At 45.2% G+C, this 23431-nt stretch overlaps 1 protein-coding gene across 1 annotated transcript in view; it reads left to right on the top strand.

Moving 5' to 3' along the window:
* Positions 1 to 23431, top strand: part of grin3a (glutamate receptor, ionotropic, N-methyl-D-aspartate 3A) — a 148824-nt gene that overhangs the window by 82629 nt on the left and 42764 nt on the right. Inside the window, exon 3 of the mRNA XM_080188457.1 lies at positions 385 to 1432. Coding sequence (XP_080044583.1) covers positions 385 to 1432 — 1048 coding nt within the window. The remainder of the gene's footprint in view (positions 1 to 384; positions 1433 to 23431) is intronic.

Here is a 23431-nt window from a genome sequence, read left to right as displayed (position 1 = left end):
GGCATTGAATTCCTTGGATTCAGTCTTCTGGCTGAAGAAATTCTTCCTCATCTTGGTTTTAGAGGGTTGTTCCTTTCCTCTGAGGAATTCAAGTCTCTCTTACCAAAGGGAGTTCCTCCCCATGTCCACTCTACCCAGGCCTTTCAGCATTCTGTAAATTTCAATGAGATCCCCCCATATCCTTCTAAACTCCATTGAGTACAGGCTGCCTTGTACACAACTAGGTGCAGGGAGAGAGACAGAGACAACTGTAACAGCTTCCTCAGCATTGGTGACGAGTGAGTTCTATTCAGGTTAAGCTTGTGCGAAAGATGCAGGAAATTTTGCTGACCTAAGTGTTGAAAAGCGGAAACAAAACCAAATGTCTTTCTCTCCTTCCCTCAGATTTTTAGCAAACACGAGCTTCGATGGCGTGACGGGTTATATTAAAGTAACAGATCCATCTGTTATCACTTCAGACAGCCACTACTACATCTGGAACCTACAGCTTGACCCCGTTGGGAAACCGATGTGGACTCGCCTCGGGAGATGGCACGAGGGGAAAATTATCATGGATCACGGGATTTGGCCCAGCAAAATGCAGAAGCAATACTACGGCCACAGCCACTCTTCCCGGCTGCACTTACGAGTGGTAACGTTGATTGAACATCCTTTTGTGTTCACCCGGAACGTGGATGAGGACGGTCGCTGCCCCGCTGGGCAGCTGTGCCTGGACGCTCTCACCAACGACAGTGCCACCATCGAGAGCCTCTTTGAGAGCCTAAAGTCGGGCAACGACTCCGTGCCCATGGAGTACAAGAAGTGCTGCTACGGCTACTGCATCGACCTGCTGGAGAAGCTGGCAGAGGACATGGGCTTCGATTTCGACCTGTACATCGTTGGCGACGGGAAGTATGGCGGCTGGAAGAACGGGCGCTGGACGGGCCTGGTGGGCGACCTGCTCAGCCAGGCGGCACACCTGGCCGTCACCTCCTTCAGCATCAACTCGGCCAGAAGCAAGGTCATCGACTTCACCAGCCCGTTCTTCTCCACCAGCCTCGGGATCCTGGTGCGGACCCGAGACACGGCGGCCCCCATCGGAGCTTTCATGTGGCCCCTGCACTGGTCCATGTGGGTGGGGATCTTTGTGGCTCTTCATGTGACCGCGCTGTTCCTCACGCTCTACGAGTGGAAGAGCCCTTTCGGAATGACGCCCAAGGGGAGAAACAGGAACAAGGTCTTCTCCTTCTCCTCAGCCCTCAACGTCTGCTACGCCATTTTGTTTGGCAGGACGGCTGCGATCAAAACCCCAAAGTGCTGGACGGGCCGGTTCCTAATGAACCTGTGGGCTATATTCTGTTTGTTCTGTTTATCGACGTACACTGCTAACCTGGCTGCCGTAATGGTCGGGGAGAAAACGTATGAGGAGCTTTCAGGAATCCATGATCCCAAGGTAGGAGCAATAATGCTTGTATTTAGCTTGTGTACAAAAGCAACAATAACCTTCCCTTCCCTGGATGAGCGGGCCAGCATTTATTGCCCTGAGGGCATTTCAGAGTCAACCACATCGCTGTGGCTCTGGATTCACGTGTAGGCCAGACCGGGTAAGGTTGACCGATCACCTTCCCCAAAGGACAATAGGTGGGTTTTGACAATGATTTCATGATCGTCATTAGACCTTCTTAAATTCCAGATTTTACTGAATTCAAGCTTCACCATCAGCCATGGTGGGATTCGAACCCAGGTCCCTAGAGCATTCCCCAAGGGGACCCGGGTTCAGGGTCACATTAAGGCCAGCCCAGGTAAAGACGACACACTTTAGCCCAGGTAAAGTCTGCCTTGTTGTCCAACAAGGGGCATACAGGCGGTGGGTCGTGCTAGGGCTGCTCTTGGATGTTGCTTCGAGAGTTGCCTAGTGCTTCACGTTGTTAGTGTACGCTTAAGCTGGACCACCTGACGGGCAACATGACAGCTCAGTGACTATCACTGTTTGCTGTGCAGATAAATGGATTTGGGCCGGTGCCTGCGGGAGTTTGCACATTCTCCCCGTGATTGCGTGGGTTTCCTCCGGGTGCTCTGGTTTCCTCCCACACACACCCCAAAAATGTGCTCTTAGGCTGATTGAAATTGTCCCTAAATTAGTCTTACCTCAATCTTCCCCAATAGGCGTAGACAAAGGTCATAGGTAGAGGAGGGGACTCATAATGTTAAAATGGCGGCATGGGCTCGTTGGGCCTGTTTCCCGTGCTGTGTTGTTCTTTGTTCACTTCCTTTCCTAAAAGGGTGGCAAGATGACACAGTGGTCAGCACCACTGCCTCACAATGCCAGGGGCCTGGATTCGATTCTGGCCTAAGTGATCGCATGGAGTTTGCACTGTCTCCCCGTGACTACATGAGTTTCCTCCGGTTTCCTCCCACACTCCAAAGGTTTGCAGGTTAGGTGGGATTGGCCATGCTAAAATGCCCTTAGTGTCCAAAGTTGTGGAGATTAGGGGGAGTAACAGGGTAAATACGTGGGGTTACAGGGATAGGGTAGGAATGTGGGCTTGGGTAATATATGCCATCAGAAAGTTGGTGCAGACTCGATGGGCCAAGCAGTCTCCTTCTGCATGTAAGGATTCTATAAAAGGACATAAGTAAACCAGATTGGTCTCTTATGACAATCAACAATGGTTTCATAGTCACCATGAGACCTTTAATTTCAGATTTTCATTGAATTCACATATCGCCATCCGCCATACTGGGATTTAAACCCGGATCCCCAGAGCATTAGCTGAGTTTCTGGATTAATAGTCTAGTGATAATAACATTAAGCCATCACCTCCCCGTGGTGACCTGGCAGGATTTGAACCCAAGTCCCAAGAGCTCTGGATGACGAGTCCAGTGTCAATACCACTATGCCACTGTCCCACCTGATTTACTTGCCTCTGTGCGTTCAGTTGTCATGAATCATGGTGACTTCAGTTGTTACCTCCCTGAGCTCCGCATGTTATTTTGTTTTGTGTAAGGGAGAGGAGAAGTTTAATTAAAATGCCAGCTCAAATCTGTATAGTGGAGGTTTCACAGTGACTTCTTATTGTCTGAAAATATGTAACATAATGTGCCCACATCTATCTGTCATAGATTGATTCAGGTACTGCTGTTCAGATACCAAAATACTCTGCTTGGACTACCTACCTGAGATGCCTGGAGACTTGACTATGAAAGTCAAGACAACAATATATCTTTAACCATTTAATTTCCTCATACAAGCAGAGAAGGAATTCAGTTTAAAACAAAATCACCTCACTGGATTTTTATTCCCTAATTCTTCTGTATTTCTGGCTTTACTCTGGGCTTTGATTTTGCTGGGTACTTTGATTTGATTTTATCTATTATTGTCACAGGTATTGGGAGACAGTGAAAAGTATTGTTTCTTGTGAGCTATACAGAACATACTGTCCATAGAGAAGGAAACGAGAGAGTGCAGAATGTAGTGTTACAGTCATAGCTAGGGTACAGAGAAAGATCAACTTAATGCAAAGTAGGTCCATTCAAAAGTCTGACAGCAGCAGGGAAGAAGCTGTTCTTGAATTGGTTGGTGTGTGACCTCAGACTTTTGTATCTTATTACCAAAGGAGGAAGTTGGAAGAAGAATGTCCATGGTGCATGGGGTCCTTAATTATGCTGGCTGATTTGCCGAGTCAGTGGGAAGTGTAGACAGAGTCAGTGGATGGAAGCCTGGTTCGTGTGATGGATTGGGCTACGTTCGCAACCTTTTGTAGTTCCTTGCAGTCTTGGGAAGTACAGGAGCCAGTTTCTCCCAAAGTTCTTGAATGAACACCAGAGCTTTGAAATAAAAACCACAGTATTTTGACTCACTAACAGTCTTTGAGGTATTATTTTACCTACAACACTCCTCCTGGCCCCCGACGAGTGCCGGAAAAGACTTTCTGGAATTGGCAGCTCCAATGTCCTTTTTGCTGTCTACTGCCTAGGAGACCAGTGCAGCAGTGGTGGTGGGTTTCCGATTGCACTGTGTTGTAAATATTATAATGAGGTTTTGTCGCCACTTGACCACCGGACACTCAAGATGCTACGATAATCACTGCAACAATAAAGGTAGCAAACACGTATGTGGTGCGCTGCAGACCTGGTGCACTTGCTTAGGCTTTTAAACCAGCCCTCCAACCCTCTACCATGAGTCAGTCATGCATTAACTGGCCTCTCCCACATTCTCCCCCATCCCTCTTAACTGCTAGAAGTTGAGGCAGGTGATCAGGCATCATCATATGAAATGGTGGAGTAGGTTCAAGGGGCTGTATGGTTTCCTCTGGACTTTAGAAGAGTGAGGATTGACTTGATTGAAGTATATTAGACCTTAAATGGTCTTGGCAAGGTGAACATGGAAAGGATGCCCCCTCTTGTGGGTGAATCCAAAATTAAGAGGAACTGTTTTATAATTAAGGATTACCTTTATAGGACAGACTTGTGGAGAATGTTTTTCTCTCAAGAGTTGTGCGATTTTGGAACTCTCTGCCTCAGAGTGTGGTAGAGGCAGGGTCATTGAATAATTTTAAGGCAGAGGAATGAAAGATTATTGGGGATGGTTGGTGTTGTGTATGTTAGGCGGGGAAACAAAAGGAAGAAATGTATCATTATATAAATAAACCGTGGGTTCATCACAATTTAATGGGAAATTCTGTAAAACAAAAAGTTGTAATTGTATGTAAATAGTTTGGATTATTGTTGCTGCTACAGGAGGATTGTTGCTGAGAGGGGGGCAGAGTGTTTTGTATGTTGGGGCGTAGCCCTTGTGAGGGAATGGGTTCGGTGACCCTGGCTGTGGGGTGATCTGGGGCCAAAACGATCTCAACCTATTCTCAAACTTTAAATGGGTAAGAAGCCCGACTCGCTGGCATGGAGTCGGGCGTGGAATGCGAGTGCCTGGTGGGGCACTTTTGGTGTGGGGTGATCGGTCAGAGGAGCGTTTTTGGAGGGCAGTTGTAGTTTGGAGTGTGGAGCGAGTAGGACCTACAGTAAGTATCTACATTCCCCGATATCTGTCCGTGGTGTGAGTTCTTGGGGACATGCCCTACGAGTCGCGAATTTAACGGTTGAGAACATGGAACTCGACACAAACAGATCAGCCACGATCTTATTGAATGGCGGAACAGGCCAAATGGCCTGCTCGTATTTCTTGCATTCAGTCTTTGTAAGGGGTGAGATTAGATTATCTGACTGCTCGCAGTGCAAATTTTGAGAGAACAAAGTTGTAATGGACCTAATTTATTGATGAACGTTGGAAGATTGCGGATTGTAGGAGACCACAGCTGTTGGGAGTTATCTCGGACTATCAATCTTTATAGCAGAGTTAAGCAACCAACTCCTTTATCATTACAACAATTCTCCAATTCAAATAAATAATGAAACTTCTTCAACGATAAATTTCAATCTGTAAGGCTGTTCAGCTGCAATGTTTTCCCTGAGCAAGTTAATTTGTTCCCCCAGAGGCTTCCATCGCTGCCAGATGATGGTATAAATACAAGCTATTCAAAGGAACTTCGGAACCTCATCTATTTCTTGATGTACTTTGTTATAATTTGTTACACTGTTGATTCTAGTGAATGTGTAACCAAAAGCAGTATTTTCACCATCGTAACATAACATTGATTGCACCAGTACTAATCTGTTGAAATCCAAGGCAAAACAATTTTTTGATTGAGATTTTGGGGAATACTTATGGAATTATATACAGTTTGCAGATGTTCAATGTATCCCTTAGAATCATAGAATTCCTACAGTGCAAAAGGAGGTCATTCGGCCCATCGAGCCTGTAATTCTACCCAGGTCCCCTCACCACAACCTCATGTATTTACCCTGCTAATCCCCCTGAAACTAAGGGGCAATTTAATGTGGTCAATCAACATAACCAGCACGTCTTTCGGACTACGGGAGGGAACCGGAGCACCCGGAAGAAACTCACACAGACGCAGGGAGAACGTGCAAACTCCACCCAGACAGTGACCCAAGCTGCGAATCGAACCCGGATCTCTGGAGCTGTGAGACAGCAGGGCTAACCACTGTGCCGCCTCTAATATTCCCACATAGCTATCTACAATGGGATATCTTCAATGACTAGAATCGATATATTATTGAATATACATCTGAATGGGCAAAAGGGTCAACAACTCCACATGCATCGCGCAGGAGAGAAATTGGAATTTCTACTTTTAGTTTTTAATTGATTTTGTTTCATGTTGAATGTGAAAGGATTCTAAAGGGCAGAGCAATTATTAAGTTGATGGCATTTTTTGCAAAGTGTTGGGCAAAGCCCAGTCAGTCCTATTAAGATATACATGCTCTTAATTGGTTCAAAAGTATTTAACTACGAGAAACTATCCACAAAGTTTTTTTTTGAAATTCATCTTATGGGACATAAGTATTATATATCCATCCCTAACTACCCTCCACTTCAGAGGGTATTTAAGAATCAACTGCATTGCTGTAACTCTGGAGTCACATGTAGGCTAGACCAGCAGATTTCCTTCCCTAAAGGGACATTAGTGAACCAGATGGGTTTTTCCAACAATGGTTTCATGGTCAGCAGTAGATTCTTAATTCCAGATTTTTATTGAATTCAAATTTCACCATCTGCCGTGGCAGGATTTGAACCCAAGCAGCTGCATCTTGTCTAGGGTCTCTGGATTGCGAGTCTACTGACAATACCTCTACACCACTGCCTCCCACAATATGATGAATGGTTTAAGCAGGAGTTATCTCCATGCTTGCTTCTACAAACAGTTCTTTCAACATGATACTGACCCGCTCAGTACAAATCATGTGTTCACTGGGTGGGCAGCATTTGTACTCAGTCCCACATTAACCCTTTAAGTGCCAGACCCTTATAATACAAATATTGTATTACCAATTATGTCAGTGTATAGTTGGTACAGTTGTTGCAATTAGTGTTTAATGCACTCAGATACACCATGGTACCTTGGCACATATTTTCACTTGTCTGCTTTTATTCTTGTGTGTACAGATTTTTTTAATCTTTTAATATTCATAGCCCACTGTTAAGATTTTATTACTTTTCTCTTAATCTTTTCCTCCCTCATTTAGTTTCTTCTGTTGCTGAACTTGTTCTAGTCCATAATTTTCACTTTTGTTCCTCCATTTGCATCCTTTAGTTTTTCCCTTTCCCTGACCTCTCTCCAGACTGAGAGAATTATAGTTCATTCCACATAACGGAAGTCTCACGATATACTCTCACAACAACGATTGAAAACATGCAGAGTCTGAGAGAGAAAACCACACTAGTTATCCCCAACCAAAAATCATCATCTTGGGTGGAGGGGCAGTCTGCTGAAAGTGGGTCATGAGGGTGAGGAAAGCAAAGACAAGTTGACTCTGAATCTCTTGCAGAAGATGGAGAGCTGTTGAGGAGAGCCTTGTAATCTAAGGTGAGATAGAACGGCACGTTTCAATGTCAGCGTAGTGCTATCGCAGTCGGAATAATGGATTGAACATTCAGGCCTTGGGCACATTGAGGGAAAGCAGCTAGGATGTTTTATGAATACGCTTGATTTTCCAAAAAAAAATTCCACCCATGAAGTTCTTAAAGAGAAAAGTCTTTCCCACATCTAAGCAGGTAGGCAGACAAAATGAGATGGAGAAAAATAATCATTATCCAGGAAACCGTATATCCATTCCAAGAGAGATAATGGCCCAAATTTTTACCACCCCTCTCGCCATGGCACTGGAACGGGCGAAGGACGGCCAATGGAATGTCCGTTGACCTCAGGTGGGATTTTACAGTTTTAGGGCGAGCAAGGCCATAAAGTCCCACCCAATAAATTCAGATCATAAAGATTTAGCTGAATAATTTGGGTATTACTTTATGGCATTATTTGTTGAAGCATGATTTCCCGTGTAGTGTGTTAGAGTTCCCATTTTGGACATAACTGCTAATCCAGGAACACAAACCACTCAAAATTGCATTAGAACCATAGGATCCCTACAGTGCCATTTGGCCCATTAAGTCTGAACCAACTGTCCAACAGAGCATCTTACCCAGGCCCACCTCCCCCCCCAACCCATTCCCATAACCCCATGCATTTACCCCACTGATCCCCCTAACGCGCATGTCTTTGGACATTGAGGGGACAGCTTAGCATGGCCAGTCCACCTAACCTCCACATCTTTGGACGGTGGGAGGAAACTGGAGCAGCCAGAGGAAACCCATGCAGACACAGGGAGAATGTGCAAGCTCCGCACAGTCACCCAAGGCTGGAATTGAACCCTGGTCCCTGGCGCTGTGAGGCAGTAGTGCTAACCACTGTGTCACAAATCTTGCCAGTAGTTGATATTGCAGATATTTTTTGGTGGTTTGGTGAGAGGGTAATTTCCCCACTGTTACGTAGTCTGACACAATTTTGGCATTTTGAAAAGACTTCAAACTTTGTTAGAAACAAAAGATATTCACTGATAAAGAGAAACCAGGGGTTTGCAGCACTAGGCAGCCTTGTCATTACGTGTTTTTTTAAGCCCACATACCTTGATTGAATTGAAAGATACTTCTTTCTTGCCTGTAACACAGATAGGAGCAGTAGATAGAGCCATGAAGAAGGCTTGTAGTGCGTTCACGTTTATTAACAGGGGGTTTGGGTTTAAGAGCCATGGGGTTATGCTGCAACTATACAGGAGCTTGTTGAGACCACATTTGGAATATTGTGTGCAGTTCTGGTCACCTCACTATAAGAAGGATGTGGAAGTATTGGAGAGAGTGCAGAGGAGATTCACCAGGATGGTTTGGAGGGCAGGTCTTATGAGGAAAGGTTGAGGGAGTTGGAGCTTTTCTCTTTAGATCGGAGAAGGATGAGAGGCGACTTAATAGAGGTGTACAAGATGATGAGGGGGATAGATAAGAGTGGACGTGCAGAGACTATTTGGTGGATGTAGCTGTTACTAGGGGGCATAACTTTTAAGGTTCATGGTGGGGGATGTAGGAGTGATGTCCAAAGCAGATTCTTTACTCAGAGAGCGGTTGGGGTGTGGAATGCGCCCTGCTGTGATAGTGGAGACGGACACTTTAGGAACTTTCAAGCCTTTATTGGATAGGCATGTGGAGCACACCAGAATGATAGGGAGTTGGTTAGCTTGATCTTGGGTTTGGACATAGCTTGGCACAACATCAAGGGCTGAAGGACCTGTACTGTGCTGTACTGTTCTATGTAAGCAGCTGGCTGACTGTGCATGTATTACAACGCATGAATCCAATTTAGTGGCACTACTCGCTATGCACAGCACCTAGTCAAACACCGTGCTGCCTGTGGTGAAATCACTGGCTTTGCATTAACCGTGGCCCTGTCATCCACGTGGGACCACACCAAATCTTGCCATCGTGCTGTAGAACAAATGCAATGGAGTCACTCACCTGCAAGCAACGCCAATAAAATTCAGGCACTTGGCACAACCTTTTTGACCAAACCAATCAACGAAACCGAATGAACTGAGAGACAAAGTAAAAGGGGCAGCCCCCAAAGAGGAGGGAATCTCTCAAAAACAAGAGCAAAAGAGAAAGAAAGCTTCAAACACCAAACCAAAATAAGATTAAAACGGCCAATAATGCGCTCCAGCCAGATGAGTCTGATGAAGGAGCAATGTTCCGAAAGCTCGTGATTCCAAATAAACCTGTTGGACTTTAGCCTGGCGTTGTGAGACTTGTTATGGTGTTTAGCAAAGCAACTGAAAGCACTTTAGGAAGGAGAAGGTGACCAGTGAATGGGAAAGGATGGGAGGGTGGATATACTTTGGGGGTGGATGGATGTGTAGTGGAGGCATTATGGAAAGTGGGTGTTGGAAAGCAGGTTTGAGAGATGTTAGGATCCAGGAAGGGAATTCTGGAAGACAAGAGGCCAAAGGGATGCTCTACAATCATCCCATGGAAGACCCAAGGATTCTAGGTCACCTGTTGCACACCCTGCGGTGCCCAATGAGCACGGAAAGCCTCACAGTCCTCTCGGAATCCGCACGCTCCCTCGCCAGGAACACTGGCCATGAATGTAGCCACGGTAGAGGGGCAGACAGTGGGGGTGGGCAACCCCCTCAGTGGCCCGCTGCCCAGTCACTTGGAGCAGTTGCTACACAGTGAATTGGTTTTAATCCCACTTGTGACTCTCAATCACAAAAACAAGTGGTTCTGCGATACACTTTGTAATCAGACACAGTGTGAATTGAATGATCTGCAGTAGGTGAAGTGTTGACCTGTATTTATGTGCCTGAGTCATGAAGTGGGACTTGAACCCACAGCCTTTTATCTCAGAGGTGAGAGTGCGACCTACCCAAACAAAGTGGCTGAATTGAATTCTGTAATGATGTGGAACATGTTTTTAGAATACTAAGCACAAGTGCTGCTATGACCCAGTTGAATGAGGACTTAACCGCTTCTAATCACAAACCCGTACAGGCTGTTTTACAAATTGCAACAGTTCTGCGTCTGGCGATAACTACACAACTCAGAGCCTGCCTGAAATAAATCAGCAGAGGCTGGTACCCCTTCACCAGATTTCCATTTTATTTACAGGCTCAGTTGAGGTTCACAAGAGTGTTACAAGTCAATCTTTCTGGCTCAAACAATTAAACTAAATCGCATTAGCTGAGGGACAAACAAGACCTGGGTCAGCATCCAGAATGGCAGGAGACCTGCCACTCCCAGTTAGATAGACAACAAAGGCTCCCTGGTCGGACAAGCAATAAAAAGTTCAATCAGGGAGTTCGTACTCTTAAGGGGCCAACCTCAATGGCCTCTTTAAAGTCATTACACCACCGGTGTTCAGCGATGAGGTGGAGATGCCGGCGTTGGACTGGGGTGGGCACAGTGAGAAGTCTCACGACACCAGGTTAAGGTCCAACAGGTTTATTTGGAATCACGAGCTTTCAGAGTGCTGCTCCTTCATCAGATGAGTCTCCCCCTCCCTTCCACGGCACCCTCTGCCTCCCGAAACCACGTATGTAACAATTTGTAATTCTGTTCAAGGAGGGAGATTTAGATCAATCATTCTATGGAAATGGTCGAGATTTTACTCCCCACCCTCCCCCCCCTTGTCCATGTTGTGCTGGAACTTGCTCCCAAGTGTCAGCTAATAATGACGCAGTGTGGGTAACAGAGCATTGAGACCTAAGGGTCGACAAGTCGGTTCCCTTAACCAACAAAACAGCAGATTGACGCAGAAAGAAATTGGGTGAATTAATGTTAAATCAGGTACAGAAATAGGAAAGGAATGATTGGATTAGGAGAGAAAAATAAGGGAAACGTGATTTCTTAGAATCTGTTGCATCTTTACTACACGTCCAAATGAAATTAAACAGTTTAAATTGCTTGCTTTCTAGGCTGGAGAGTTTAATTTGCATTGCATTAGCAATTATCGTGTTGTGAAAAGAATGGAAGTTCTGTTAATTAGGAACCCTAACTTTGTGGCAAGTTTGATGGGCAATTAAAATGCAAATCTGGCGACTTTTTTAAAATGTTGAGGAGGGAAAGGAAAGGTGCTGTTTGCATGGACGGAGAAACGCGGCATCAATCCTTTTTAAATTCAGCACTTGTGACGCATGGGCAGCACGGCGGCACAGTGGTTAGCACTGCTGCCTCACCACGCCAGGGACTCGGGTTCGATTCCGGCCTCGGGTGTCTGTGTAGCGTTTGCACATTCTCCCCGTGTCTGCGTGGGTTTCCTCCGGGTGCTCCGGTTTCCTCCCACAGTCCAAAGATGTGCAGGTTAGGTGGATTAGCCATGATAAGTGCTCAGGGTTACAGGGATAGAGATGTCATGGAGGGGTGAGGGTGAGATGGCTGGGTAAGATGCTCTTTAGGGCAGCATGTGGTGCTTTACAGCGCCAGGGACCCGGGTTCAATTCCCAGCTTGGGTCACTGTTTGTGTGGAGTTTACACATTCTCCCTGTGTCTGTGTGGATTTCCTCCAGTGCTCCAGTTTCCTCCCACACCTCAAAGATGTGTGAATTAGGTGGATTGGCCATGCTAAGTTGTCCATTAGTGTTGGGGTTGCAGGGATAGGGCCTGGGTTGGATCATTATCAGTACAGAATCAATGGGCCAAATGGCCTCTTTCTGCACTGTAGGGATTCTATGATTCTATGAGTGTCGCTGACAAGTCCAGTATCTGTTACCCATCCCTAATTATCCTTGAATGAAAGTGGAATCTAAAATCTGGTGCTGCTGTCTTCAGCTTCAGATGATGAGTACATGGGATTTAATGTAGTTGAGGGTTATAGATAGGCTTGGTAGGTAGGGATATGGTAGGTGCAACTTGTGGGCCAAAGGGCCTCTTTGTGCTGTAGTGTTCTATGTTCTATGATGTCAGGGGTTTGTATCTGTCCAGGAAGCTGGGTGGGGTTGAGCTGTTACCAGCTCCAAGCTGGTAGTCAGCTATTTTCTTGAACCACTGTAGTCCATGAGGTGTGGGTATACTCTCAATGTTGTCAGGGAAGAGGTTCCAGGTTTTCACCCAGTGACAATAATATTGTCCCAAGACAGCATGGTGCGTGTCTTGGAGGGAAATTTCCCTCAATCTCTTCATGCCTTGAACTTGCCAGCTGATATGCCATTAATTGTAGGATGCAATGTGATCACAGTTATTTTTGTAGCAAGATTTTGCCCATTATTGTAATAACCTCAATGAGGCCCTCGAGGTGGGCCTCTTGGAGTATGAGCTCCCTGATTGAGATAAACATAGAAACTAGGAGCAGGAGTGGGCCGTTTGGCCCTTTGAGCCTGCTCCACCATACATTTTGATTATGGTGTTGGTGCTCGGAAGATATTGAGATTCATGTTTGCGAGTGATCAATCCTTTATTGCCTTCTTATTGACAAGGTGCGGAGAACTGGAGAATTCCAAAGACATCTCCAGCCTGCTCTACTCAATCGTGTACAGTTAGCTTTTTCAATAAGATATTACTTATGTCTTCAGTAAAGATAATTGCTTCCAGTTCGGCACACCAGCAAATTATTTACATGGGATACAAAGAGGTAGACCCAAGACAATGGCTACTTAATCATGTCCCATCAGTAATGTCATAATCTTTCCTGGTAGATGGATGGAATGTTCGTTCAGACAATGTTTACTTAATCGTGTCTTTGTTACAATTTCAGTGCTGTTAGCAAGGACATTCAGCTGTGTTCTGTTGATAGATGTAGTGAAACATCCACCTTTGTCTGCGCTGTCCATTTCATGTATATGCCGAGACAGCCAGTCTACAGTGCAGGATGCTGTTGCCGATGTGCTGATTTTCCTGATCCCCCCTTCCACCTATATCCCTTTAGCCCCAAGGGGAGAGGGCGGGAAAGTGGAACTGAGCCACAACAGATCAGCCATGATCTTATTGAATGGCGGGGCAGGCTCGAAGGGCTAGATGGCCTACTCCTGCTCCTATTTCTTATGTTCTTATGTTCTTATGAAATCAGGCAACGTTTTGGCCTCAACTACTTTCTGTGGTAGTATAGAACATGACATTGAGTACTGATTGCCTGCCCAATCAGGGAGTCTTGCCTGTGTATATAATGAGGAGTGTCAGGTCCACAGATACTCCGGAATCTGACCTTGTAGCTGAAGCACTCTATGGAGTGGAAATGGGGTTTGTAAATAAAGGCATTCTAGTAAAGGGATACCGCCTCTGAGGAGTTATTTCAATTATGTTCTTAAATATCGAAGATTTTCTTCCCTCAAAACCCATGCCTGAATGTGACTATGCCTGAGACCTGGGCCAGAATTTTCCGACCATTCATGCCAGCGGGATTTTCCCATCCCGCCGCAGTGAACGGAGATTTGGCTGGGCGCCAAAACCTCCGGCTCCGATGCAGTGGGAACATGGTGTGAACAGCCGGTAAGATCGCTCCTCTAGCCTTTTAAATCACCACCAAAAATAGATATGCAAGTGAAGATCACACATTTCTCATTGAGGAGTCAGTCAACTTACAGAATGGCATTTATCGGTCCAGTGGAGATTTAATTTGCTACTAACATTAATTAAGACATGAACAAGTGTTCGCTGAAAAGTTAGCACTTTGAGTGGTCATTAATTATAACTGCCTTGCGTTTATTACCCCAATACTTTTTCGAGAAGCAGCTTTTAGGACAGTTTTGCAAATAATTTTTCATGCCATCAATATCTTTTTACTAAGTTATACAAAGAAAGTGAAAGCTAATAACATTTAGTGTTACTTGTAGATCCCTGCAAATAAATGTTCCATCTGTCCAGCCACTTAGACGATTTCCAGATTTTCTATGTGCTTTAGATTTCCTCCATTCTTCACAGTTGAGATCATTAGTTTGGTCAGATAACCCAAGGTAACTTTCATCTACATTATCATAGAATCCCCACAGTATAGATGGAGGATCAGCCATATAAATCCTATGGCTACAAGGAAGCTGGAAATTCTGCAGGGAGTAACTCATCTCCTGACTCCCCAAAGCCTGTCCGCCATCTACAAGGCGTAAATCAGGAGTGTGATGGAATAATCTCCACTTGCCTGGGTGAGTGCAGCTCCAACAACACTCAAGAAGGTCGACACCATTCAGGGCAAAGCAGACCCGCTTAATTAGCACTCCAAACCCAGCATTTGTTGCCCTTTCCTAATTGCCCTTGGGAAAGTGGTGGTGTGCCACCTTCTTGAACTGTGCCAGAGCATGTGGTGTCGGTACACCTGCAGGAACAGTGATATAATTGCAGGTCAGGATGGTGTGTGGCTGGGAGGGGGACTGGATGGTGTTCTCATGAGTTTAATGCATTTATTATATGTAGGGATATGGGGGTAGGGCCTGGGTGGGATTGTGTTCGGTGCAGACTTGATGGGCCGAAGGGCCTCTTTCTGCACTGTAGAGTTCTATGATCTATGATCTATCCTCTTGGGCAATAGGTGTCGCAGGTTTGGAAGATGCTGTTGAAGAAGGCGTGGCAATTTGCTGCAGTGCATCTTGTATGCAGTACACAGTGCTGATACTGTGCGCCGATGGTGGAGGGAATGAATGTTTAAGGGGTCAGGAAAGGTGCTGCTCAAGTGGGCTACTTTGTCCTGGATGATGTCAAGCTGGTTGTATCACAGCTTGGTATGGCTCCTGCTCTGCCCGCAAGACATTATAAAGGGTAGTGAGTGAAGCCCAGTCCATCACGCAAACCAGTCTCCCATCTTCCCACTCGGAAAAGCAGCCAGCATAGTCAAGGATCCCATGCACCCTGGACATTCTCTCTTTCACCTTCCATGAGAAAAAAGATACAAAAATCTGAGATCACATATCAATCGACTCAAGAACAGCTTTTTCCCTGCCGCCATCAGTCTTTTGAATGGACCTATCTCGCATTAAGTTGATCTTTCTCTGCACCCTAGCTATGACAGTAACGCCACATTCTGCACTCCCTCCTTTCCTTCTCTATGAACAGTATACTTCTTCTGTACAGCACGCAAGAAACAATACTTTTCACTGTAGATTAATGCGTGTGACAATAATAAATTAAATCAAACCAAAAAGCTTCTTGAGTATTGTTGGAGAGTCACTCACCCAGGCAAGTGGAGAGTCTTCCATCGCACTCCTAAAATGGAGTACTTGCTTCAATAACAATTTAGTCTGAGGTACAGGTTTGGTTGCCAGTGGTGAGTTATGTGTATAGAGAGTTCTCACTCATGGTTTAGACTCTCTGGACATCTTTAGATCAATATGTGTCCGAGATCCAGAACCAAGGTGTGGAATTTTTCCATCCCAAATGTGGACCTTGCAAAGGTCCATTGATCTCAGGTGGGATTTTTTCCACCTTGGAGTGAGTGCGGCCAAAAGATCCTGCCCGAAGTGTGAATTGTAATGTGTATGTTAAAGAAATCAGGCAGTTGGACAGAGGGGTTAATCTATGTCCATGATTTGGTCTCCATGGAATATTTCTAACTTTTCCTACATCAGTGAAGGTAATAAGCCAGATCTTGGTGGAGTGGGAATCTCACAATATTCCGAGTTGGGTAGACGGTTTCCTACAACCTTCAACGCAGAGGTTTTACACCAGAATTTGCTGTGAGTGTAAACTAAAGGTGTGGCGATGTTTATCAGATATTTGAAAACTCAATGAATGGTAAGATAGACAGTTTGTACAGTGGGTGGGACGGTGGCACAGTGGTTAGCACTGCTGCCTCACTGCTCCAGGGACCCAGGTTCAATTCCCATCTTAGGTGACTGTTTGTGTGGAGTTTGCATGTTCTCCCTGTGTCTGTATGTGTTCCTCCGGGTGCTCCGGTTTCCTCCCACAGTCCAAAGATGTGAGGATTAGGTGCACTGGCCATAATAAGTTGCCCCTTAGGGTCCCGGGATGCATAAATTAGAGACATTAGTGGGGTAAATATGTGGGATTATGGGCATAGGGCCTAAGTGGGATTGTTGTCAGTGCAGAGTTAATGGACCGAATGGCCTCCTTCTGCACTGTAGAGTTTCTATGATTCTACGAATTTGGATAAATGTCACTTTGCTATCAAAAATAGGAAGGCAGGTGACTATCTGAACAGCCAGAAATGAGGAGAGGGGAATGTGTAACGAGACATAGGTGCCCTCGTACACCAATCACTGAAGGTAAGCATGCACGTGCAGCAGGTGGTAAAGAAGGCAAATGGTATGTTGACCTTCATAGCGAGAGGATTTGAATACAAGAGCAGAGATGCAATTATAAAGGGCCTTGGTGAGGAATATTGTGTGCAGTTTTGGTCTCCTTATCTGAGGAAGGATGTTCCTTCTCCAGAGGGAGTGCGGCGCAGTTTTACCAAACTGATTTCTGGGATGGCAGGACTGACATATGAAGGGGGATTGAGTCAGTTAGGATTGTCTTCGCTGGAGTTTAGCAGAATGAGGAGGAATCTCATAGAAAGCTATAAAATTCCAACAGGACGAGATAGTGTAGATGCAGGAAGGATGTTCCGGATGGTGGGGTGTCCAGAACTAGGGGTGACAGTCTGAGGAGATGGGGTAGACCATTTAGGATAGAGATGAGGAGACATTTCTTCACCCAAAAGAGTGCACTGCCTTATCACAGAAAGTAGCTGAGGCCAAAACATTGAGGCTGGAATTTTGCCACCTCACCTGCTATCGGTGAGGGGTGAAACATGGAAAGTTCCATTGACCTCAGGCAGGATTTTATGGTTTTGGGATGAGCGAGGCCTGAATGTTTACAAAAAGCAGTTAGCACTCAGGACAAAGGGGATCAAGAGGCTATGCGAGGAAGGTGGGATTGGGCTTTCGATTTGGATGATCAGCCGTGATTGTAATGAATGGTGGAGCAGGCTTGAAGGGGCGAATGGCCTCCGCCTGCTCCTACTTTCTATGTTCATCGAACAAGACTTAACAATGCAGAAGAAAATAGTGTGAATTGGAGTAAAATCTTCTACTCAAAGAATAACAGTAAGAAGTCTCGCAACAGCAGGTTAAAGTCCAACATGTTTATTTGGAATCTCGAGTTTTTGTAGCATTTCTCCTTCATACGGTGAGTCAGCTGAAAAAGGAACAGCGCTCTGAAAGCTCGAGATTCCAATTAAACTTGCTGGACTTTAACCTGCTGTTGTGAGACTTCTTACTGTGCCCATCCCAGTCCAACGCCGGCATCTCCAAGAATAACTGAATAGGGGAAAGGACTGATTGGATGGAGGGAGGACAATAAAGAAAGAAAAAATGTAACATTTAAAATGAGCCCTTTTTTAAAGATCTCTTAATAATTCCTTGCATGTGGGAACGAGATTGAACAGAGTAAATCATTCTCTTCTGGGCCGGAGAGATTGTTCCGCATTGCATTGACAATTATTACATCTTTAACAGCTACTTGTGCCGTGAAATTCCGGCCATAAATTTCAGCAGCGAGTTCAGTGGGCAAGTAACGTACAAATCCTGCAAATTCTTAATGATGGGAAGACAAAGGGTGAGATGCTACTTGTATGAGGCAAGCAGCGTAGCCGTGTAAGTTGATCCTCAGAGTTCACTATCTCACTATCTCGAAGTGCGCCACAGTGCACAATATTAAAGTACAACTTTTGCCTGTTTGTGAGCTCATTTTGTACGGACGAGGGTTACCTTTCTGAGTCCCACCCCCTGGCTCGTTCCCAAAGGCAGGAAATCCGTTGGCCTCCACACCCAGGGTCCCAACACTCGGTGCAGAAAGCACAAGTGCAAAAAATTGACCCCGATGTTATTGATGATAGAAACAGAATGCATTATGAAAACCTGTCGGCTGTGATTGTATCCTATTAGGCTTGACTGCAATATTTGCAACATTAACAATCACGGGTTAGAGAACCAGTCCACTTCTATCAATCACCATCTGCAGCTCTTCGCAGCCTTTATATAACCATTATAAACATTATTCTCTGAATGAGATGAAGAATGTCTTTTTTCTTTCCAATTTATGGAATAAAGAACAATACAGCACAGGAACAGGCCCTTCTACCCTCCAAGCCTGCACTCATCATGTTGTCTAATCGAGACCAATTGCTTATACTGCATTTGTTCATGTGTCTATCCAGACGAGTCTTAAATGTTGGTATCTGCCTCAAACACCTCACTTGGCAGTGCATTCCAGGCCACCACCACCCTCTATAAAAAAAACCTTCCCCCGCACATCCCCACCGAACCTTTACCTTGAACTTGTGCCTCCTTGTAATTATAATCTGTGTCCTGGGAAAAAGCTTCCACCTGTTCACCCTATCTGTACCCCCTCATAGTTTTATAAACTTCTATCAGGTTGCCCCTCAGCTTCCGTCTTTCCAGAGAGAACAATCCCAGTTTATTCAGCCTCTCCTCATAGCTAATGCCCTCCATACCAGGCAACATCCTTTTCTGCACTCCCTCCACATCCTTCTGGTCGTGTGGTGACCAGAATTGGATACAGTATTCCAAATGTGGCCTAACCAATGTTCTATATAACATAACTTGCCAACTCTTATACTTGCTGCCCCATCTGATTAAGGCAAGCATGTCATATGCTTTCTTCACCACTTTTCCACCTGTGCTTCCAATTTTAAGGATATTTGGACCTGTACTCCCAGATCTTTCTTTGTCTCTATGCTTCTAATGGTTCTGCCATTTATTTTATAGCTCCCACCTGAATTCAGTCTTCCAAAATGTATCACCTTGCATTTGCCCAGATTAAATTCCATCTGCCATTTCTCTGCCCAATTTTCCAGTCTACCTATATCCTGCCGTATTCTCTGACAACCTTCATCATTATCCCCAACTCCGCCAATCTTAGTATCATCCGCAAACTTGCTAATCAGACCAGCTATAATTTCTTCCAAGTCATTTATATATACTACAAGCAGTAAAGTTCCCAGCACTGATTCCTGCAGAACACCACTAGTTACAGATCTCCATTCAGAAAAACACCCTTCCACCGTTACCCTCTGTCTTTTAAGATGCAAGCCAGTTCTGAATCCATCCAGCTAGTTCACCCCGATCCTGTGAGATTTAATCTTTTGCACCAGCTTGCCCTAAGGGACCTTGTCAAATGCTTTACTAAAGTCCATGTAGACAACATCCACAGCCTCGTCAATTATTTTTGTGACCTCCTCAAAAAACTCAAATTAGTAAGACACGACCTTCCTCGTACAAATCCATGCTGTCTGTCACTAACAAGACCATTCAGTTCCAAATGTGCATAGATTCTATCTCAAAGAATCTTCTCCAACAATTTCACTATCACTGACATCAAGTTCTATCCTTGCTATCCTTCTTAAATAATGGGACAACACTGGCTATCCTCCAGTCCTCTGGGACCTCACCATTAGCCAACGAGGAGACAAAGATTGCTGTTAGAGGCCCAGGAATTTCATCTCTTGTCTCCTTCAATAACCTGGGATAGATGCCATCTGGCTCTGTGGACTTGTCAACCTTTATGCTTTTTAATTCGCCTAACACTTCCTCCATCATAATGATGACTTGTTCTAAAGGGTTTACATACCTGTCCAAGACACCATCAATCAAAGTGTCCCTCTCCTTTGTGAATACCGATGCAAAGTACTCATTAAGGATCTCACCCACTTCCTTTGGATCTACACATAATTTCCTTTATTTGTTCCTGAGGGGACCAATTCTTTCGCTAGCTACCCTCCTTTTCCAAAATGTGTATAAAATGCCTTGGGCCTTAACCCTGTTTGCCAAGGACATTTTGTGACCCCTTCTTGCCCTCCTAACTCCCTGTTTGAGCTCACGAAGATGATAAATGTGAGGTCATCCATTTTGATACGAATAACAGCAAAATGGACTATTATTTAAATGACAAAAAATTGCAGCATGCTGCTGTGCAGAGGGACCTGGGTGTCCTTGTGCAGGAATCTCAAGGAGTTGAATTGCAGGTACAGCAGGTGATTAAGAAGGCAAATGGAAATTTGTCCTTCATTGTTAGACGGATGGAGTTTAAGAACAGCGAGATTATGTTGCATCTGTGTAAGGTGCTGGTGAGGCCACACTTGGAGTACTGTGTTTTGGTCTCCTTACTTGAGAAAGGATTTCCTGGCACTGGAGGGGATGCAGAGGAGATACAGTAGGTTAATTCCGGAGTTGAGAGGGTTGGTTTATGAGGAGAGACTGAGTAGACTGGGGTCATACTCATTGGAATTCAAAAAAATGAGGGGAAATCTTATAGAAATATGTAAAATTATGAAGGAAATAGATAAGATAGAAGCAGGGAAGTTGTTTCCACTGGCGGGTGAAATTAGAACTTGGGGGCATAGCCTCAAAATAAGGGGAAGCAGATTTAGGACTGAGTTGAGGAAGAACTTCTTCACAGAAAGGGTTGTGAATCTGTGAAATTCCCTGCCCAGCGAAGCAGTTGAGGCTACCTCATTGAATGTTTTTAAGGCAAGGATAGACAAATTTTTGAACAGTAAAGGAATTAAGGGTTACGGTGAGTGGACAGGTAAGTGGATCTGAGTCCACGAAAAGATCAGCCATGATCTTACTGAATGGCAGAGCAGGCTCAAGTGGCCGGATTGTCTACTCTTAATTCTTATGTTCTTATATGTCAACATGCAGCAAGAGCTGGATAACTTTTAGATTTGGGTGGGCAAGTGGCAAGTGCCATTCCCGCCAGGCAAATGACCATCTACAACAAAAGAGAAAATAACCATCTCACTTGATGTTCAGTGGCATTGTCATCGTTGAATTTCCACACTGTCAACACCCTTGGGGTTACCATTGACCAGTAGCTGGCTGGACTATCCTTATAACTACTGTGACTAGAAGAGCAGGTCAAGAAGCTGGAAATCCTGTGGCGAGTAGCTCACCACCTGACTCCCCAAAGACTGGAATAACTCACCGCCTGACTCCCCAGAACTACCTATTAAATCTCTTAGTACTGAGGTGAAGAGATGCAACTGAATGTGGCGTTATGGGCAGGAGGGGAATTAATTTCATTTCTCCACGCATTACCCATCTGTAAACACAGAATCCCTCCATAGAATCTCTATGGTGGAGAAGGAGTCCATTCGGCCCATCAAGTCTGCACCAACTTAGCAAAAGAGCGTCCCATCAGGCCCTCTCCCCACTGCCCTATCTCCGCAAATCCACGCATTGATCCTGGCCAGTCCACCAAACCTACACATCTTTGAACCCTAAGGGGTAATTTAGCATGGCTAATCCACCGAACCAGCACATCTTTGGACTGTGGGAGGAAACCGGAGCACCTGGAGGAAACCCACGCACACACGGGGAGAATGTACAAATTCCAAACAGATATCACACAAGACCAGAATCAAACCTGGTTCCCTGGCATCCTGAGGCAATAATGCCACTGTGCTTGCATTTATATAGCACTTTCGTAAATAGCTTCACAGGACCATGATCAAGCAGATTTGAACACTGCGCCATGTAAGGTGTTACTGCAACAGGTGAACAAAGACTTGATTCAAGAAGAAGGTTTTAGGAAAGGTTTTAGAGAACATCTGATGGGGAGAGAGAGAGTGTTGGGGAGATTTAGGAAGGGAATTGAAGAGCGTAGGGTCCAAGCAGCTGAAGGCACGACTGCCACTGGTGGAACAATGAGAATCGGGGATACTCAGGAGGCCTGAATTGGAGGAGATTGCGGGAAGCTGTGAGACTGTGGAAGAACACAATGATGGGGAAGGCTGAGGCCATGGAGGGACTTGACAACAAGGATGACATTTGTTTCTAATCGAGAGGTTGCCAGACCATTATAGATCCACAAACACATGAAGTGGGGGAAGGGTGAATGGGACTTTGGGTGAGATAATTCGAGCTGTAAGAGGTTTGGATGAGTTCAAGTTTATAGAGGAGACAAGGTTGCAGGCCTTAGGAATTTTTGGCTCTAGTCTATCCCAAGGCACTGATACAGTGCACTCCCTGGTCACCAACAGTGTTCACCTCAACTTAATAATAGAACAGTGCTGAACACTGTTGGTCACACCCAGGCTATCTGTGACACAGTGGTTAGCACTACTGCCTCACAGGGACTCAGGTTCAATTCCGGCCTTGGGTGACTGTCTGTGTGGAGTTTGCACGTTCTCCCCGTGTCTATGTGGGTTTCTTCCAGGTGTTCTGGTTTCCTCCCACAATCCAAAGATGTGCAGGTTAGGTTGATTGGCCGTGCTAAATTGCCCCTTGGCGTCAGAGGAACTAGCGAGGGTGAATGCATGAGGCTATGGGAATAGGGCCTGGGGTGGGAGTGCGGTTGGTGCAGACGCGATGGGCCAAATGGCCTCCTTCTGCACTGTAGGAATCCTATGGATTCTGTGATCAGCTCACTTAAATATGAGGAATATTATTCCCACGAGTTCCTTCTCAAATTCCGCACATAAGCAAAATATTCAGTGTTTGCATGCAAACTCAAAGCGGGATTTCATTCTCCAGTACGGAATAGCAAGTTCTCCAACAACTTCCCGGTTAATGTTAGTAACAGCAGATGGTTGGAGCAGAAAGATTGATGAAGGTTTTCGTTAATCACCTCAGACTGCCAAGCCTCCAGCACCAACTATTTTACTTCATTTCCCTGAACAAGCATTGACTGCAGGTAGTTTAGTGCATGCAGATTAATTTTTCACTCAAGCATGCATGAAAGGCATACCGTAGGTGATAAATTAGGGCTTGTCCAAAGGAACAAACTCAGTGAGTCGTTCGTTGTAGGATGCGTGTGACAAAATCATAAAGCAATTATCGCCTTTCTCACGAGCTGCCTGCTCTCCGAACGAGAAACATTCAATTTGAAGGCTTGATATTATTTCGTTAAAGGAGAAGGAGGCATTAGGTATAGGTTGGGAAGTAATAGATTTAAAACTGAGGTGAGGAGGAACTCCATCTTGCAGTGGGTGGTGAATTTGTGCAGCTCGGTGCCCCATAGCGCAGTGGAGTCTGAATCATTTGATTCGATTTGATTTATTGCTCTCACACGTATTGCTGTACAGTGAGATGTATTGTTTCTTGCACGCTT

The sequence above is a fragment of the Carcharhinus amblyrhynchos genome, chromosome 5 (genome assembly GCF_965287045.1).
Source record: "Carcharhinus amblyrhynchos chromosome 5, sCarAmb.v2.hapA, whole genome shotgun sequence".
In the NCBI taxonomy this organism is placed as follows: domain Eukaryota; kingdom Metazoa; phylum Chordata; class Chondrichthyes; order Carcharhiniformes; family Carcharhinidae; genus Carcharhinus; species Carcharhinus amblyrhynchos.
Note: the sequence above shows the minus strand (reverse complement) of the source record. Positions and strands in the feature narration are given on the sequence as shown.